At 42.7% G+C, this 20,823-nt stretch overlaps 1 protein-coding gene across 2 annotated transcripts in view; it reads right to left on the reverse strand.

The window, feature by feature from the left end:
* Positions 1 to 4,087: 4,087 nt before the first annotated feature.
* gli1 (GLI family zinc finger 1) overlaps positions 4,088 to 20,823 on the reverse strand; it is a 55,667-nt gene continuing 38,931 nt past the window's right edge. The window contains exons 2-13 of one of the 2 annotated variants that reach the window (XM_003451824.3): positions 16,077 to 16,186; positions 14,015 to 14,235; positions 13,165 to 13,263; positions 12,880 to 13,078; positions 12,065 to 12,227; positions 11,775 to 11,882; positions 11,453 to 11,593; positions 10,443 to 10,592; positions 9,968 to 10,132; positions 9,387 to 9,629; positions 8,939 to 9,242; positions 4,088 to 8,728 (exon numbers count right to left, since the gene is read on the reverse strand). In XM_003451824.3, coding sequence (XP_003451872.1) covers positions 6,174 to 8,728; positions 8,939 to 9,242; positions 9,387 to 9,629; positions 9,968 to 10,132; positions 10,443 to 10,592; positions 11,453 to 11,593; positions 11,775 to 11,882; positions 12,065 to 12,227; positions 12,880 to 13,078; positions 13,165 to 13,263; positions 14,015 to 14,235; positions 16,077 to 16,147 — 4,419 coding nt within the window. In that variant the 5' untranslated portion in view covers positions 16,148 to 16,186 and the 3' untranslated portion in view covers positions 4,088 to 6,173. Of the gene's footprint in view, positions 8,729 to 8,917; positions 9,243 to 9,386; positions 9,630 to 9,967; positions 10,133 to 10,442; positions 10,593 to 11,452; positions 11,594 to 11,774; positions 11,883 to 12,064; positions 12,228 to 12,879; positions 13,079 to 13,164; positions 13,264 to 14,014; positions 14,236 to 16,076; positions 16,187 to 20,823 lie in introns of both variants that reach the window. The other variant, XM_013275517.1, reaches the window with a different exon arrangement.

A 20,823-nucleotide genomic window follows, 5' to 3' on the forward strand; every position in this document is an offset into this window, starting at 1 on the left:
TCTCGAATTTGCTCCCTTGCACCTCCTCTCTACGCCGAAAGCGACAAGGTCCTCGTTGCCTCCATCTAATGGGGAAAAATTAAACCCATACTGGCCATACTGAAATTTTTCCTCCATGCATTATCTAAAGACAGCTGCTGAGATGAATGAAAAGGTTATAAATTATTAATGCAGTTAAAGGTGGATTAGGCTGGGCTGTTTATGGGGCCAGTTATTAATAAGAATTTTTTTAAACAGTGGTGAGATTTGGTTATGGGATTAAGAGTGTTCTCTTCGTCGCAGGTGTAGTTTTTATAATGTAGCTGATCAGGAAAGGCTCTCCCTGTCTCTGCAGGGTAAGCTCCTTTCTCATGGAGCATCCACCGTAGGCGCAACGTCTTAACTTGAATCTGTAGGCTCTCTGCCTGGGACTAAATTATAGGCTCATTCTGCAACATTTTTACCAAGAAGACATTACACTAACTGCAGGTTAATGACAACAGGTATATATAACCCCTCTCCACCGCCCATCCCCCCTCCCCTTCCCCCTCCCCTCCGTGTTTTACGGCTTGGCTATTATTCAAGTCGCAGTCGCACCTGCGCCCGAGTATCCCGGAGTGGACCCCGTCCTGCGCCCTATTCAGTTTGGGATGGCTGTAGGAAGTGATGCATTGACAGTCTTTTGTGTTGCAACCTGCACCGTAATCTGTTTTGCAACTGAAAAAAACATCCGAAATAAAACTCTAACGCAGCGTTCAGGACCCCTACCTTGGCTCTGTTTTTTTTGTTTTTTTTTGCCCCCTCCACCTTTGAGTAGCTTTGCCGCATAATAAGAGCGAGCAGGTAGCTTTTCACTGCGCATAATGTGTCCCGCTACAGGGAGTCCACGTGGGGTAAACAAACAGGGACCTGACAGAGTGACCCAGATTAAGTTAGGCTAAAGATGGAGAAGTAAAGGGAGATTATACACACTGACTTTTTTTTCTTTTTTTTTTAACGAGAAGGCAACCCAACAGAAAACGGAGTAGCCAACCAGAATTAGCAGACTTCAAGAATCAGAATAAGCCTTAAGGGATATATTTGAAATATATAGGCATTTTTAATTACTTCCATCTTGTTACTTTTTCCAACACTACATGAGCTCAAATTTACATTTAAAACAAGACCTATACCTCGTTTCTTAAGATCATGGCAAAAGCCCAAAATACATGCCCCTTCATTCCTTCGCCATCATGACATGAGGAGGTTTTTTTTTTTCTTTAATGGATTCTGGAAGAGAAGGCATCCTGAAGGTGGGGAGGGAGCACAGGGCAGAAGAAAGAGAAGGACACAAGGGTCATCAGGGCTCTTTGTGGTAGGATGGATGGAGGAGAGGGTGGAGAGGAGGTGGATGAGGAGGGGCAATAAACTTTGGCACAGATGAGGGTCACAGGGGTGCAGAGGTGCCTCAGAGGTCCTGGGAGCTGCTTTCTTTCTTTTTTAAAATTTTAAATACCTCCACATCCACGTCGATGCGATGGATAGGTGGATTTTTCCAAGCAAAACGTGAAGTGATTTCACTCAGATTATAAATTTTGGTTGATGGTTACGTGCTGCCTGGAGTTTGAGCTAAAGCATCTATTCAACAAACAAAAAAAGATGCGCTATATTACACTTATTTTCATAAACTTACTACACCCAGGTGCAGCAGCGCTGTGGTGGTATAGTTTGAGTTTTGTACTGTCATGCTTAAACAACACCGCTCTCTCTCTCTCTCTCTCTCTCTCTCTCTCACACACACACACACACACACACACACACACACACACACACACACACACACACACACACACACGAAGGAAGCAGTCCTACTGGGGTTTTGTCCCAATCTGTGGTCTGTGGGTTCAAAGCTTCTTGCATGGGGAGGAGAGCCCTTACACAGCATATTAAGCAGGAGTTAATTATATGCCAGTCTAAGTGACAAAGGGAAAGAAAAGCCTTCTTCTGAATGGCAAGACAAGAAAAGAGAAAAGTCATTATGCTGCCCACTTCTTTGCATTTGAAAAACTCTGTTCTTATTTTGGTATTTCCATTCGCCACAGAAAAATGGTGACCACATTACAGAAGAGCAACAACACTATCTTGATATTACTGCCATCTGACTTATTACATTAGATTAAAAAAAAAAAATCTTTTTGACACGCACTCGCTCTAGTTTGGTGAAAGGAGCCGTGTTTTGCCTCGCAAAGCCTTTGGCCTGAAAGAAGAAAGAGGATAATGGCCATTTTGAGCATATCAGAGCAGGTCAGTGCGCTTCAGATTTGGTCATTTTGTCAAGCAAGATTACAGTGTAACTATTAAAGCTTTGGAGTAAATCCTTTAAAATGAGCACCATTCAAGTCTTTTAGAAGGCATTATCTTTAAAAGGGTGAAATTTTACTACTTTTTATAGAGCCAACCTCTGTCAGTTGCGTCTATAGGTAGCCTCTTAAGTGTGCATGGGCGAGGTAAAATTAGTTTGTTTTTGCACTAACATGTATGTGCATTTATTTATAAGTGTAATTCTTCTTTTTGTCCTCTCTCAGCATAGATGCTTCTGCAAACACCTTATGTGACCCCTCTGTGGAAACCAAGCTATTGTTTCAAATCACAAATCTGGATATGCCAGAGTGCAAATCAGTAGTCCCTCAGTAAAACTTCCCCTTGCCTTGGAGCAAATGAGTCAGCTTCAGTATCACTGCCAGGCTGTAGTGGCTGCCCGTGAGTCTGCTGTGCCATGCCACAACACCGCAACGCCAATATAGTCTAAGCACACTGGGGCCCCTGGATCAAAATTAGCCACTGGAGAAAGTAAAGGTAGTGACAACATCTTAGAAAGCCAGCTCTGTAATGTAAATCAGCTTTTCGGGCTTATCTAGAAAAAAAAAGACGATTAAATGACAAATTATTTTGGTCAAATGAGGAGAAATCTGTGTAACCAGTAGTTATTAGGACGCGACACTGGTATTCTAATATTTAAGTTTTAAAAGTTTGCCTGTAGTGACTTTATTACACGTTTGAGTCAGTTATAAATCAGTTAGCTGGTTTGGCTCGTTCGCGCGGTGCTTTTATTTAATGACGTTATGGTTACTACAGCTCACGCGCCTGTAAGGAAAACCAAATGCCTTAGTTTTGACCTTTTGACTGGGACTATGCTTGGACTCATTGTTTTCACGATTTCACGACAAAACATGAACAATAGTGTAAACTGCGACTTATGGTCAACTTACCAACATTCATAACGTTTCTTTTAATCAGTCGCTCAGTGTTTAGAGGTGAAGTTTGAACAGGTGTACATCTCTGGTTCTTCTCGCCCCGGCGGAGGGATACCTCGTGGAGTCCCAGGATACAGCAATGATCGCAAGTTTATTACAGGGAGGAAATATACTTTTCTTTTCCGTTTTCTCTAATTTTACTCCAGTCTGAGGGGAAAAAGACTCTCTGCTTAAACTATTCTTGACTCATGTTCACACCACCATCTACCACTGCGTTTCCACAGTGCCCACTGACCACAGAGAGCCAGTCCAGCCAGTTTAGCTGTTCATCGATTTAGCAGACCGCTGTAACCCATAACACATAACTGCTATGAGGTTTTAATAATAATAAAAACAATTAGATGGAAACAGTCTGTGGGATTAAAAACACTGATGATTTAGGACCAGAGCCTTCTGCTTGGTCGTTTGGACAGACTTTGAATAATTTGGGAGAGTAATTCGATTTAAGCCCTCGCGGGAGTGATAGATTAAGTAAAGCAAGCAACGCTATCAGGTCTCCGTTTGCAGAGAATTAAATTTAAAGAGCCTACAGCGTCTCCCACGCTCCTCATGTTCTACTGCACTCTACTGGAGAAACGGAGTCACTGCATTAACTCACCAGGCAAAAAGACTGCTTGTAGCAAGGACAAATATTAAATCCTCTTTATATACAATGTTGTTTGTTAACCTAGATCCATGTTTATCGCATAATTCACTCTTCAACACATGAGCACTAAAAAAAAGACAACAACTCCATATGGCTCATTTAAACATATGTGGAACAAAACTGCATCACACAACAAGAAACATGCAACAGAAAAGTTGGACCACAAACATTCTGCATCCATCCCAAACTGAACATGTTTATTCATAAAATGGTAAAATATAGCACATGTGTATAAAAATGTAGAAAATTGTACACAAAATATAACACTTGGCTTTCGTCTAATATAGTTATTGCTGCTATTTTAACTTTCGGTTGCTACAGGTGATATTCTTTTGCCAGCAAAAAAGTCAGAATGAAAGGTGACAGTTACATAAAAAATGCACACATAGAAGGCAACATTCATGAAGTTCATTAATATAAAAAGACAATATTTTTTTTTACAAAACATTTCATACATTCTAAAGCATAGCACTATCAGTCAATGTTCATGCCCTTATTTCTAGTGTTAGTGTTGTGTTAAAAATAGACTATTTGTGCATGTTTTTCTCATTTGTAGATGTCTTTGGTAGATTCTCTCCCCCTCATTCCTGCTAATGCTTAGCAAACTTTACAGTGGCATCATTATTATTATAAGCTGAAAAGTCATGTGAAATGCTTCAACAATACTTTAATGTGGCTTTGCTGAGTGTAGGCACGGTCAGGTGTGTTCTTGAATGACTATTTAAAAAAATACTGCAAATATTCTTTATTGTCAAAAAAATAAGAGGTTCATGTTATTAGTAATAAGAGACGGAGACACACAGTGCTGCAGTCAGTGCAAAGCCACAGTATAAAATTAGTTCTCATATAAAGCGCTGCAGCTTACTTCTGCATCATACAGCTCAAAAGTTGCACAAAAGTACCTCAGTGTACCAAGAAAACGAACATTTTACAACAGTGGTAGCAATTATTTACTTAAAAAAACCCTCACTCATCCCGATGCCCTGTTGTGGACTATTAACGCAACATTTTTCATGCAACTCCTCTTTGGGATTAGAGCCAAAGTGCAGCAGCACCGTACTCTGAATGTACCTCAGATTCTCAACAGTTAGGCAACTATTAATAATCTGTACAGACCAGCTGAGTCGATTTGTATCCAGTAGCTTGAATACCCACCATACTCAGCTGAGTCACGTATGAGCTGTAGGTGAGGTTAACTTTGAGTAAAGGCATGTTTGAGTATATTACACATATTGTCATGTAGTGGGGATTGTGGATACTTGTTATGTTCGAGCTTTGCTCATTGTATGAACCTCAGTTATAAACACAAATGGAAAAAAAATACATACACAGCTGCTTTAAGAATAATTACAGTAAACATGTGGAGTGCAAACTCTCTGTCTGGAAAGGCAATTACAACATACATGTAATGTGAACACCAAAGATTCAAACACATCCTGAGTGTCTCTGTGCGGTCACGTGCAGGGGGAAAGTGTGTTTGTGTGGGAATACTGACATTGCTCTGGTAGCATACTGTGTTGCTCCTGATAAGGAAGAAATCCTCAGCGATAAGGAAAAATGATTTCACGATCACTAAAAGCATTTTTTTCTCTTAACTTGTCAAACATTTTCTTATGACATCCCTCAGCATTAGCCTTCAGAAACCAAGCAGTCTATTAAGACGGGATATTATCTAATGTCACATACATGACACGCTGTATAAACTTATTTACATGTTTCCTTCTGTGCTCCATACGTGACTGGAATGCCCGTTCAGAAAAGAGTTCAGCGTCATTCAGGCAAACAGCTCCGTGTGTAACAGTAAGGCACAGAAAAACACAGAGTACCGAGGCAGCAGGAGAACTCTGAGAGACGCTGATCAGGCACCTTTGGTTTTAAGGTTTTTGGGTGAGGATTTGTAAAGTTTCGATCTGTGTGGAGGGATCACAATAGTAGCTGGTTGGTCTCAACTAAAATTTTCCAGAGAAGTATTAAAAGATGCTCGCCAGCTCGGGATCCTGGTTTTAAAAATATGGAAGATGTTCAGTTTACATATAAAAGCATACAGGTATACAACAGCACAGATTTTTATTCTGTTTTAAAACTTTTTCTGTTTTTACACAACTCAGTTTTCTTATAATGTATGAGAAAAAAATCATGTTAAGGAACAGAATTTGTTTTCTTTTCTGAAACTTTAGGGTGGTTGCATTTAACCTGGTAAAGGCCAGTTTGTGATTGTTAGCCTTATTTCTGTTTAGCTGCCAAGGAGTTGTCTTCTAAGACAGTGTATTCAGGTACTTATTCTCCCCAGCTAGTGAGGATAGCATGGATGTCATGTCGCCCACAGCCATGTTAGACAGGCCAGACCCAGCAGCCAAGCTGACAGAAGTCTGGGGTGTGGTGAGGCGGGATGAGGCCTGGGAGGAAGATCCCGGTTGACCTTGGATGGGATTGTTGACGTCGCTGAACGACGAAGAGTCAGCATCGTCGATAATGGAAGTGAAGTCTATGCGAGCATTGTCCAAGTCCAAGTTTTCTAGGGCGTTTGAAATGGGGCCAGACTCAGGATAGTTAGCCAAAGGGGTGGACTTTGTGCCACCTACTGGGTCCAGACTGGACCCCATACTATGCTGCTGGTTAAGGCAAGGCCCGTTTTGAGCGTCCATGTTTTTCTCCATACCGATGTTTATCTGACCCGAGTAGTATACGTTGTTGTTGTTGTTGGAAGGAGAGAACATTTCATTCTGGGGATGCTGCGGATGCTGGACAGGAGGAAGTCGAACGCCTCGCCTGGGACTGGAAGTGGAGTGAACAGGGCTCAGATGTGGTGGGCTGCCAAGGTAGCCTCCTCCCACCTGTGACAGACTACTCTGGCGGCTGAGAGGTTTTCGCCCCTGAGGAGGTCTGGGGACCACCATTTCCTGGTTATAACATGAACCTTGGAGACCTGCCATCTGCTGGTCTTTAGGTGTTACTGAGCTTGGCACACGGCTGTGGGCCTGAGGACTCATGACCAGGTTCTGGTTGGGGTAAGGATAGGTCTGGTTGGAATAAAGGTTCTGGTTTTGGTGCTGTGGACTGTGTTGCATCATCGCTGCCTGACTGCTCAGATCCATATTGTCAGAGAGAGGAGAAGGTTTTAATCCACTCTGCTGCTGCTCTTGCTGCTGTTCCCACATGAGTGCTTGCTGGGACTGCACATAATTCCTCACCATCATCTCCTTTACCTGCATCATTGGGGTTTCTGACCTCTGACCGTCAGCCAGTGCAGAGCCAGCACAGCCCAGACTTAATCCCTCTCCACTAGGAAAAGGGTTTTGGTTTGGCCCTTGAAAGTCACACCTGGGGTTGTTAGAGTTCCTCATCATTACCTGCCCTGTTTGTTGTGGGTAACCCTGTGTTTGCTGCAGAAGCATGCGTTGCTGATGGAGCTTAGCGCTCTGACAGGCATCTCCAGCTCCCATCCCAGGGTGGAACTGCTGCTCAGGCTTGATTATGAGTTTGTGGGTTCCATCTGAACTGTTGTAGAGGCCTGTTTGATTGTTGAAGTGAGCCTGGGTTTGTTGTGGGTGCAAGCTAGTTTCTGAATACTGCATAGCTTGCTGGTTCTGAAGAGGATGGCTGGATGTTTGGACCTGGCTATGGTTGTCGTTCCAAGGACCTCCAGTGTCACCACCTTGGCCTACACTAGGGTAATGGGGACCAGAGGGACTGAGCTGGCAGTTGCTCATACTGTACTCAGCTTGTTGCAGAAGTGCATTTGACATGCCCTCTGAATGAACAGGTCTTGCCTGTGCCATTGGATTTACACCAGCGCTGGCAGTGATGTCCCCTCCCTGGCTCGGGTACTGCCGCTGCATGTAACCCCTCTCAGGGCAGCTCAAGGCATCATGGCTCGGGGACAGCTGAGTTGAAATGGGACCTCCATCTACTCCTCCAAGGGTGTGATTGTGTTGCTGATATCCCATGAAGTTTCTCTCTCCAGGTGGCAACATCATGGAGCGATCCCTGTTGTCAGCGTGGTGGGGCTCCATACCTATAGCTTCCATCATTACATTCTCCGTAATGCTCGGAGGCCGGGGGGAATACATATGGCGGGCAAGGCTGGTGTCAGAGCCACGGTGTTGCAGTGCATTCCTTCGGCCCATCATGGCTACATTATTAAGGCTATTGAAGCGCTTGGGAAGAGCTTGAGGGTCAGCAGCGGCACGAACTGGGTCACTGGCTCGCCTGTTGTTATTACCTGGAGCTTGGTGAGGGTAGATAACACCGGTGCTATACTCTGTGTTGGCGCTATGCCTACGAGGACCACCTTGCTGAAGGAAAGGAGGCAAAGGCTGACCATGGTACTCGCTCAAAACACCTCCTCTTCTGCCAGGAGTACCTGGCTGCTCCATATTAGGTAAAGGAGTAGGTGGTGGTCCACCAGTGGCTGCAGCGTATTTGGCTTTTAGGCTGTACTGCTGAGCTGGGGTTAAATTAGGAAGGCCAGGCAACCCTCCTCCAGGACACGGAGCTCCTCTGCGATTGGTCTCAGGAGAGAGAGGGTCTCCCCCAGCCTGTTCTGCACCCAGAAGGTGACATCCTCCCCCAACCGGTGCTCCCATTTGCGAGCCATCACTGGAGCGTCGGCTGGACAGGTAAGGAGACACCATGGAGGAACGACGGCTCACGGTGTAGGCTGAGCTTAGACTGCTGGTGCCACTTCCTCTCCTGTCATTAGTAGAGCAGGCAACTGTTCCCCCTCCAAGCTCGTGATTGGACAGCTCCATAACACGTCGATTTGAGAGAAGTGGAGAAGGTGCACACATTCCCATACTCTCCCCTGGACCTGAAAACAAACATCCAGGAGGAAACAGCTTAGAAGTGTTAAATCATTACAAATTAACAATATTTTATTTAGTTTTTAAAAAATTCAGTTCCAGTGAAAACATTACTGAACTGCTAATGTAACAATCTAAGGTATATTTAAGCTCAGCAGTTGTAGTTCTATGTTTATGCATCGATTTTATGTCTTAACTTGTTTTATGACACCATGTACCAGGTATTGCAGGAAGCTTGTTGCTGCCTCCGCGCCCAGGAGGGGTTGGCCTGCGGATTTGCTTCAGCTTGTCAATCTTTAGGTTCTCCAGCCTCTTCAGAGCCTGCGCTGACATTCCCATTGTTCCCGGCTCCCCTCCACCTCCTCCTCCACCTGCAACTCCATCTTCCAATGCTGTGAGGTCCTCCAGACTACCGGCTGCATTGGGGTTCATTTCTACGCCGCTGTCGTTGTTGTTGGTGCTCCCCAGTGGAGAACGTTCGCTACTGCAGGAAGACTGACCACCAGGGCTTGGTTGGGATTTCTGAAAGATGTAAGAGACAAAGTTAACTTTAAAATGGGATAAAGTTCAATAAGAAAATATGGAGGGGGTCCCTATTTTTTCCACTACATTGGAGTTTTGTTATGTTATTCATATGAATGATATAGAACAAACTGTAACCCTCACCAGAGAAGTCTCAGGAGCCAATAGTTTGCAGTCTTCTCTGCGTGTCTCTTCTTTCTCCAGCAGCAGTTCAGAGTTGGGACCTCCAGGGTTCATAACTGAACCGGGGGGACGAGGGCCAGTGTCTCCACGATGTTTCTTGGTGATGTGGGCCTCAGGGCCGTGCACGGTCTTTACATGTTTACGCAGAGAGCTTGGATCTGTGTATCGCTTGGTACAACCAGGGATTTTACACACATAAGGTTTCTGTAAAAGAGAAAAGCACCTTATGTGAACTCCTTGCATTCCACAGTTTACTTTACTGCTGTTTCCCTGTTATGTAAAATCTTATGATTCAAATACAAATTATTTCCAAATTATGTTGTGTATCTTGACATGTGAATCTCTACAATACATTTATATTAATTTATACAATAATTTTACATGAAAGCGTGTAATGAAACAGCACAAAACAGTTACATGTTACCCTTTAGGAAGAAAACACGGTTTAATCAAATAACACTGTTAATAATACAGAGCTTGCACAGCAACATGCATGTGACATTCAATAGCTAAGCACTTTTCGGAGGTGAATATTACAGTACCTCATTGGAATGAGTTCGGTTCTGGTGTTTAGCTCGGTCTGAAGCATTGGAGAAGGCTTTGTTGCAGCCTTCATGTTCACACACATATGGTTTCTCCCCAGTGTGAGAGCGCAAGTGGGTCTTCAAATTCTCCAGGCGAGAGTAGGCCTTATTACAGCCTTCAAACTAGAACAGCAAATATACATAATTGTTTAATTAACACTGTTACAACAGTTAAGCTGCAAGAGAGGGCATGATTAGGGGCTGTAAAAGCTTTGACAACAAGCCTGCGGTCCTATAACAACATTAGATTTGAGCTACAATACAGTGAAGCGAGTTTTAAAATAAAAAGAAAGATTGTTAATCCACACTGATAATAATATATGGTATGCATGTCAAGGTGGAACACAGAAGCATGTTGGATTTGTAGATATCTAGACAAGGAAAGAGAAACGAGAACTAAGAGGCAAAACAAAGACTTAACACATGCACTCACAGTGCACTTGTGTGGCTTCTCTCCTGTGTGTCTGCGCATGTGAACCACCAGCATGTACTGGGCTTTGAAAGGCCTCTGTTCTCGAGAGCACTCCTGCCAGTGACACACAAACTCCTTCTTCTCGCCGTGGATGTGCTCGTTGTTGATGTGCTGCAAACACGTAAACAAAAAGATTCATTGTTAGTGACAGATAGTGGATGGCATGTTTTGGGATGGAAGCATTCTATAGTCTATGCTACACATGAACACAAACCAAAGTCCCTCTGCACAACACGCGGTCCATAAAACACAGAAAATGCAAAAGACAATCAGTGTGCCTATTTAATTTCATATATGTTGACGTTTACCTTATTTTAACATCTATTACTGATCTGTAAATACTCAAATAAATATCACCTTTTGACAAAACTTTCATGGGGCGTGAAGGTTTCTGTATGGAGGTGGGAGAGTTGGAGATGCTAAGACTTTCATTGGGAGTGACAAGAGACTAAGATGGTTTGGACATGTGCAGAGGAGAGATCGTGGATACAATGAACAAAGGATGCTGACGATGGAGCTGCCAGGCAGGAGGAAAAGAAGAAGATCGCAGAGAAGGTTCATGGATGTGTGATGCAGGACATGCAGAGGGTTGGTGTGACAGGCGAGGATGCTAGGCTGAGATGGAGCCATATGAGCTGCTTCCTCTGAATTTATTAAACATCTGCAACAGCTGGGTATCTCTGTGTAAGGCATGATAAGTGAGGATCCTACAGGTCAGTTAAACTTTGTACTTTTCTCCTTCTCAGACAGATTAGCGGTCACATATAGAAACTGTATCTAATCCGTTATCCACGGCATCTCTTCAGTTTGGCTAGTTAAAGGGTTAGTTCACCCATTTTACTGTTAACTGTTATAATATATAATATAAAGCTATAAAAATGCAATTTGGTTTGTATTGTATTATATAACCTCCTTTCTGTTCCTCTCTCTACTTTATATCTGAAGGCTGGCAGCTCTGTTCTTAGTCTTACATGAACTAGCTGGTCTTGTGTGTCAAATTCCTTGTTGCAGCTCTCCCAGCGACAGTTGGTCTCATAGATGGCCTCTGGTTCAGGCTTCCCGTCCTCTTTGTCCAAATCATCTCGGCCATCCAGAAGGCCCAGAAGAGGGTCCTGCAGACACGTGTAGAAATGAAGAATAGCTCCAGTTTATTTTGTGCAATTATCTAAACAACATATTTTGAGCCATTAAATATATGATTTCGCGCACTGCTAATATAATGGAAGTAATTTAGTATCCATTTCACTGTTTTTGAATCTCTTTCACTTTGACATATGATCATCATTACTGTACCTGAGTGCCAGTGGAAGAAGGGCTAGCTACATCTCCCTCTGACCTCTCCTCCAGGCTCTTCACATTCATGCCATCAATCGCACCTCCAAGACCTGGCTCTGTCTTCAGCTGCAAAACAATACTCTCATAATATAGTCTTTGTCTTTCTCCTCATTCAGAACTTTAATGCATATATAAAATTTGCATTCATTCTCTCTCTCATCTATCTGCTGCTTTCTCTTCGCACTTCCTACCTATGCTCTCCCAGCTATCAGAAGCAGAGGGTGTAATGAGTGAAAGAATGAGCTTACGTGTCCGTGTTTGGGCGGAGCATGGAGCCGAGGATTGTGGGGAGGTAAACGTGAAGCTTGGCAGGGGCCTGGTGTGTGTCCTCCCAGAGGTGTTCCTCCTCCATACACGGACCCTTGTTGTCTGGACTGGCAATTTATATTGCTGGAATAACCGAGCGATGGACTGTGGAGCGGGAGATAAAAACAAATAAAGGGAACTGATAAGAAACTAAAGAGAATCAGCAGCTAGCTTGCTAAAGATGGTGCGGTTAGAAATACACTCTTAATGTATTTTTTGTCAATTCTTTTAAACAAGAAATACATTTTGTTCAACTTCACATAATCTGCTTTTATTATTTAAAACCATTCGGCTGAAACATGTGTCACCATCTGGCGTGGCTTAAGGGATGTCATCACATCACACTTGATAATAAATATTGAAGAGGGCTAAATGAGAGGAGAGGGATTATCAACACAATTCAAACATAAAAGAAAAATGTAAGCGAACGTGCAGCACATTACTTTCAAATACTTTAAAGTGGACTTATTATGATTTGTTTACCGTTTATTCACCTGTTCATCCATGTTTTTCAGAGGGATATCTATCTATCTATCTATCTATCTATCTATCTATCTACCTATCTATCTATCTATCTACAAAAAAATCCCTGAAACCTTCAGCTCAGGCTTCAGACTGCTCTAAATGATGGAGCTGGAAATGAGCATAATAGGTCCACTTTAAATATTTAACCTGAGGTCTGTTTTTATTGACAAAGGGTGTAACCGAGGAGGATAACAGTGACTTTCAAATCATATAAAATCAAGTGATATCAGACCTCATAGCGCTCACAGAGAGATGACCATAGGAGCTAGTGCCGTTGGGGTTGCAGCGAGAGTTGACAAAGGCCACTAAGGAATTCGGTGAGGTCCGGATTACTGTCTGCAGGTCCACGCTGGCATCAGACAGAGGAGAGATGGACAGAGCTCTCTTTTTGCTTAGCTTAAGCATGGAACGAGGTGTGGAGAACCTCGAGCCTACAGAGGAGAGATGACAATGAAAGCAGAAGGGTTAAATTTCAGGATGGTTTTTAAAAAAAAATCTAAATTAAGGTTTTACTTACCATCACCTGATCCAATCTGATCAGAGCCATGTTGAACTTGGCAGAAATTGTGATGAGACATCATGTTGTTCTGGTTACAGTAGGGGGCACTGTTACCACCTGCAAAGCATTACAGGCACACAGACACTGAAATGCACTGCTGCAAAAAGCTACATTATTTTTAAGGAGGGGAACAAAGAGGATTAATGGGTCGCTGCAGCTCAGAGAGTCAAAAAGAAGCACGCGCATGCCTAAAATTCCAGCAGCAATTTAGGCTGACCTGCAGAGCTGTGCATCTAAAACCTTTTCAAAACTTTTCAACTTTTCTGTCATGACACATGTTCTTGGTGGTTTCTAGTTTGGACCCTTTCTTTTTAGACTTTTAGGAGTAATAGAAAAAAATTATAAATAAAACAAATAGCAAATAAGTAACATGAGGTACAAACGGAAGAAACGCATTTTAGTCCTTTGCATCAGCAGCCACATGAGAGGTTCATTTGACTGTTTTGATAACATTCCACACATGACTGGTGATGTAACATACATATGCATACAAATTTAACCAGTTACTCATTAACAAGTAAGTGTTCAGTCATATCTGTATCTATATATGGATATATTTGTACGCACATAACTCTTTTAGCTCTAGTTCATCTTATTTAACTGACTAATTTAGAGTAATCCACTCGCCTGCTGTTTTACTGCAACCTCACACTGCAGATTTATATCTCCACAGTAAAGCCAGCCAACTATTAACTTGTGTTCACTCCTTTTGTGCATTGTTTTTTGGTTTTAGTCTCTCAGGTATCCTTAAATCCAAATCAATAGCAGCTGTGAGGTTAATGGAGATGTAAAAGATACTCTGACTCACCTTCTGCGGGCGGCATGCCCCTGTGGCCCATCATACCGTGGGGTGGTGGGGCTTGAGGGTGCCTCATATATTGATCCAAGCAGGGGCCAATTCCCTGCCCTGGTCCTGATCCATGAGTCATGGGATTATACATAGCGTGGCAGTCCTGGGGCGGGCCGTCGAGGAGCGGAGCACGAAGCGAAGACACATCACTGTAGGGAGACTGATCTGATGGGAGTATGCTGCGAACATCAGAGAAAAACAGCAAAAAAATTTATGAATAAATGTGTAAACTGCAAAGGGAACTGTGACAAGGAATGATAATGATTTCTGATACACTGTTGTGTGCTCTTTTGTAGCATTTTTTATCATTTTATTTACAGTCATGCTGATTAAACAGTCATCTAAACCAAAATTATAATAAATAAATGAAAGCCTGATAAATGGGATAAGATTATACTCACTGGAAAGCTATATTTCCAGCCTGTAAGCTAGAATTACATATAGAAGTTTTTTATTCCATGCCTGGAAAAACTAGCACTGCCTAAAGACTAGAACTACTATTGTGCTGTGTCCTTCCCACCACTAGATGGTACACAGCCCTTATTTCGGCCTAAACTTTGGAAACTTACTCATCTGGGTTTTCCCCTAAGCTAGAGACATGAATCTTCATTGGAACTTTCCAGTCTTCATGAATTTCAGTGGATTCTCAGACATTTCTTTACTCTCACTGGTTAGCTCAAAATTGGTCTCTCCTGTTCTTTTCCTGCTTTTCTCCGTCCCTCTGGCTCTTCTTCTAAAAGGGAAAGACTGCATCTCTCCACCTTCTCCTAAGTCGCCCTTTCAGTTCTTTAATTCTTTTACCACAACGTGTATTCCACACAGGAGCTTAATCTGTCCTCTCTAATCCACTCTGCTGGTTCCCCCCGAATTTACCTCCCTCCCATTCCTACTTTTCTCTTCTCCCATTCATCCTTTCTGTGATACTTTTCTGTTTCTCTCGCTCTCCTTCCTCTGCAACTCTCTGTCTCTTTCTATCTTCCTTTCTCCCCCCACCTCCTGCTCCTCTGTTCTTCCTCTGTCCTGCCCAGCCACCTTTCTCTCCAACTCTCTCTGCTTCTCCCTCACTCTGGGTAACCTGAGTGGGGCGCGAGGCAGTCATGCAGAGCACAGCGGGGCCTGGTCAGCCTGTAATTAGCAGCTGTCAGAGAGAGGCCGAGTCCACCCGCAACCTGGGTGGCATGAGAGAAGGGAGGGAGGGAGACGGAGCTAGGGTGGATAGAGGAGGCGTGAGGGGCTGAGTTAGCACTGTGTCCACAACAATTGCAGACATATCTGAGCTTCTGTACCCTGAGAATATCTGTGTGATTGATTTCTGAGCCTAAGATATCAGTCATCTCTGCTTTCTAGGAGAGCTGCTGTGATTTATAGTTAATAAAATACAAAAAAAAGTCAGATCTCTCAGATGTTTCTGATCTGCAGCAAGATTACAAAAAAGAAACAGCTCTGGTTATTAAAGATGACAGCATTGTGCCATCTTTAGCATAAAATCTGGCAACAAACGTGAAGGTCTAGTACAAAAGTACATGAGGAACGCCTACAAACTTTATTTATTGAGGTTTTTGCAGGGAGTTAAATCGTGGAGTCACTGTACTCTTTGCAGAAGTTTAATACCTTCTTGTCTGTAAGACGAGAAAATCATTTGCTCGACACCCACACCTGACAAGCCTGTGTCGTCGTAGGAGATCAGCGCCGAGCAGATAATTTAGCTCAGTTTGACCAGACAGTTTGAAATCGTAGATAAAACTAGTATCAGAATGTAAATTCTGTAAATTACAGAACAGAAATATTGCAGCTGTTTTTGAAGAAAGCCAGTAACTGGTTTATCTTCCAGGCAGCACTGAAAAATCTCGACTGTAGCTCATTCTGTGTGTGTGTGTGTGTGTGTAATAATGATGGTGATTATATTGTTATCAGATTTGCTGAAAATGTTGAGCTACTCTCTTAAGTTGCTCTCACGTAAAAGAGCTGCGGCTGTTTAAAAGCAACAGGAGGCCTCGCTGCATGCTCGCTGCCGTCTTACCCTCTGGAGGGCTGGCTGGGTGAGGTCTCGTAGTAATACAGCCCCTGGTGTGGCTGCATGTCCACTGGCATTGGAGCTCTGAGACCTAATGCTCCCCTTACACCCTGGACCTGACACAGAGAGAAAGAGAGAAAAAATAAAGAGACGAGAACACGGTTAGGATGAAGAGAAGGAAATCCAAACAAACCCAACTCGACCAAACAAAACTGAACTCCACCAGAAAGAAAATCCAAATACAGAGAACAATTGTGGTTGAGGGGAAAAAAAGAATACGTAGGATGTTAATAACAGACCAAACCAAACTAAGAAAAACAGTTTGTGGACAAAATAAGCTCTCTGAAAGCTTGAGTCATACTTATTTTAAACAGTCCAGGTTTAAAATGCCAAATCCACTGCTCAAGTAAAAGCAGCACATAGAAGTGAAATGTAAAAGAATTCACGTTCATCTTAATTTCATAGCTACAGCTACACGAGTACAAGGTTCGACCTCAACATTTAACAAAAGAGATTACCTGATTAAAAATATATTCTGTACTCTTAGAGAGCTTTTAAAAATCTTTCTATCGTGTTAAACAACTGACAAGGCAGCCACGCGTGCTCAGTGAAGAAAATCAGGGCTTTGCTTTAAAAAACTTAAAGGACACAGGTTTAGTGATGCCAGCAAGACAAACAGAGAAAAATGAAAGTGGAACAAAGCAGCCTTCTGTGCGAGCCTCATATGGAGACGGTATCTTTCAGCAAGAGTATATGTGTAAGGTAATTCTAGCTGAGAGAGCTCAGGAAATAAGCACCTGCTCATTACATCCAGCCACATCAGTGCAGGTACTAATAGCTGGGACTGTGGGTTCTTACATGTTTCGAAAGGTAATTAGTGCACTAATGTCTGAGCTACAACAAATGGAAAAAGGCCAAAAACATTAGACAATTTCATGTATTTGTCAACGCATGTGTGTTTTTATATTATTTCTTTTATTTGGACGTGTGCTGCAACAATAAAATGAAGCAAAAATACAAAAGCATCACAAATCTGACTCTGGATGCTGTGTCCAAATACCACATTAGTTGGGTTTAAGTGACAAATGTTCAAACCCAAGCTAGAGGCGCTCCTGTGCTCTGCAGATCAAAGCTCTATGGTTTCAGTGTAACAGGTTGCGAGGCCTGTTATGCAGTAGCACAAGTGTTAAAGGGGCAGTAGGGACCTATTTAAGCCCACATGCCACCGGGGGGTGGGGGGGATTTGGTTCGCAAACTTAGTAAGTGGGCACTCCAGGAGTAATTGCATATATTCAGCGCAGGCTTTGGATGTGTGTATGATAATTAGCCGGAAGTGCTAAATAGAGATCTCACCAAACACCTCAGCTGTCCAGAACTCATAAATACCAAGAAGGGGTTCCCCAGACAACCTCATACACACACACACACACACACACACACACACACACACACACACACACACACACACACACACACACACACACCTGTCATTCTCACGGTGGGGATGCAGAATCATCCAGTGGCCACCAAGTCTTTCGAGAATGTGTGCCACAGTGACGGTGGGTATACTGAAGCAGTTAGTGCTGTAACCCACTAGCAAAGGGTCGGCAGCAGACCACATGACCATTAACTGGATGAGCAACCTTTGCTATACACCCCAAAAAGTGTTTGCACTCATACACGTTACAGATAATTACAACCATGCATGCACAGTGCACTCACAGAGAAACACAGGCACAGTTACAAAAGTCCAATCATATCTGTGTTTGATGGCAGAGGCAATTTCTTCAGGTGCAGAAGTTGATCAACAAACTCACCAAACACTAGGATCACTAACTCTGAGCACACAATATCCTCAGCACATTTCTATTTTTTGTTTCAAAGACGTTTGAGGGTTACGTTCCAAAGTCTGACCTGCCTCGTGTCCTCCTCAGTCATGCTGTTACCACGATTTCTGCAGAAGCACTAAAACTGTTACCTGAATAATTAAAGTTGAGTTTGCACTATAAGAACTTACGGGCGATATTGGTGTTTAAGTACGTTTTTCATTAACAAATTGTATGAATTAGTGTAATTTATATTATATCAGTAGAAGCCTGAGGTTTGTCCATAACGCTGATGCTGTAGCAGCAGGTGTGTATTTGCACTAGAGTGTGTGTGTGTGGTGATCCTAGCATAAGAGTGAATAATGTATCAACCTGCATGTGTGCAACCTGGAATTTGTAGAAAAATGTGTTTGGCAACGTTTCTCCAGGGAGTAAAACAGCGAGTTCAGTGTTCACCCACAGAAATGTGTCTTGTGTAATTAATTTGCATGGCGCATAGCTCGCGCTCACGTCCAGAAAAAGTCTGAGCAACCTTGTCTCATAAGCTACGTTTACCTCCAACATACGCAAACAGTAAACGTTACAAACACCAGGCGTCAGAAACTGCAGACGGTGCAGTTCAATCAAAACCTCTACAACTGTTGAGTGTGATGTAACAGACGTTATTAGAGAGACGTTGAATTAGACTATAAAAACTTTAGTATTTTTCTCTAATTGGTGACGAATTTCAGGTGGGAAAGTCTTTCGAACCTTTACACAGTAATTACAGAATGAAATACATACTCACATGGATTTACACATCCAGGATGATTTCATATGTGCGGTGCTGACACAGGTGTTGCGCTATTTCAGGTCAGTATTTTGTGAGAAACTCTGAAGGAGTTTTCTGCCCAGTGTAATTTTGTGGTGCTGGGTTTGAGAGGGATGGGGCAGCAGCATATTAAAAACCCCAAGGCCATAAATCAAACGGCTAACTAAACAAATCTGCTCTAGTGCGGCACAGTGAGCTGGGCAGGAACCAAGGAGCTGGGGATGAGGACAGGATGTCCAGCCACTTTGTACACCCAAAACCTCCACATTCAAACACTCAAGGTTCACTAACTCTTGATGTTACAATTACTGACCGAGTTAGACGCTCGTAACCGCTCACTGAAATGAAAAGATTAAATTTTTCTGTGTAAATGATTCGATCCTTTCTTTCTCCTCAGTTCAATCATAATGTTCTTTTATGAGAGCATTTGTGAGTTGCAAGTAAAGCAGGACGTGATTGGTCAACAGAATCCTGACAACAATTGGACTACACGCAGAAACCAGAAAGCTACCAAAGATCTTGGCCCTTGCTTACAGATTCCGCATATTCATGAGCAGATATCTGTTTACAGAGATTATTTCCTGCCTGACTAAGCCAGATCGAGGATAGTCAGATATCCAGTTCACTGAGTTGATGACCATGATGGGCAGCTGGGAGTTGCTTGTTGACTGACTGGAAACTGCGACGGAGCCAGCTGGACTTCTCCGACTGAACTGTAGCTGAGCGAAAGGAGGTGAGATTAATGAAGACAGGACAGAGTTGAAAGAGGGCCTAAAAGCCCTGCCAGACGTTTGCTGTTGGTGAACAAATTTAAGAATAAAGAGACTGAAACAAAGAGAAAAAGCTCTGCGAGTTAGTTCTGTTCCCATTAGTGTGACCCAAGTCTTTACAAATAAGAGAAAATCTTACATTTAAATATAGCTAATGACTACTGTATGTGAACATACTGTAACATGAGGGAAAACAGCAGTATTTACTGTAAATAATACCCCAAAAAACCCAACCCTATCATAAAGACATAAAGATCACAAACCTCAGGATGTCTAACTGATGAACTGAATCAGCTGAACAATAATAATCCATTTGAATCATTTTCTTGTTTTTAGTGTATAGTTTTCTAGTTTTGTTGTACAGAATCATCCTGTTCTGAAAAAAGGAAAGCTTTCCAACTTTACTTCTGCTCTAATAGCACTACACTATTTTTCCAAGGTGAGGCAAACCCATGAATGGGCTTGCTGTTGGATGCCACACTTAACGGTGATATTAGATGAGCTCACCTCCATTAATGAATATTTTAAAAACATCCCTAAGTAGTCTTGAATGTAGCGTAGCCTAATAAATTTCTACTCCAACCTACCTACTAACAGAGCCTACCACCAATAAATAAAATATGGGTTTGTATCCTTTATTGGGCTATTACTCACTCACTGTCAGAAACCAAACCACTGCACTATAAAGACTCACAATTCAGCAAAAACTGATACTAAGTATAACAGCAGATGTGGCCTGCAGGCCTTCTGTGAAGGGAATAAAACATTTCCACAGGACTCTATGCAGTGCCCCCTTACTGCACCACACAAATAAGGAGTATAAGTAGCAGTCAGGTGCTGTGAATGGGATGCATATGATTGATTGATCATCAAAAAGTAAGATCACTTCTATAAAAGCCGAGGTTCTGGCAGTTTTCCATTCTCAAGCTTTCAGGTATGTGTTATGACAATGCCACAATCTTCCCAGGAGTGAAAATCCCAGCAAACTTCACCTCAGAGGCCGATCATGTAATGCTCAAAGAAAGGCAAAAAACCCAAGAAATAATCTCAGACTTTACAGGCCTCAGTTGGCATGTTAAATGTTAAAAATCATGACTTTGGGTGCCGGTTTGAGCAGGCGAACATATGCCTCAGAGTCAAACGCAGCAGCCTGGTTTTGTTTTTGACTCGAGACCCTTTGGTTGTGCACTGAACACGTATGCTTTTTTTTTTTGCCAGGAGCCTCTTCTCTCTAAAAAACGAACATGGCAGCATGGATTATAGTTCACAAAACTGTAGCTGAACCAGCCACAAGACTTGTTGAACAATGTCCTTTGAATGGATGAGACCAGGATGCAAATGTTTGG

This window comes from Oreochromis niloticus, linkage group LG5 (assembly GCF_001858045.2).
Source record: "Oreochromis niloticus isolate F11D_XX linkage group LG5, O_niloticus_UMD_NMBU, whole genome shotgun sequence".
NCBI lineage: Eukaryota > Metazoa > Chordata > Actinopteri > Cichliformes > Cichlidae > Oreochromis > Oreochromis niloticus.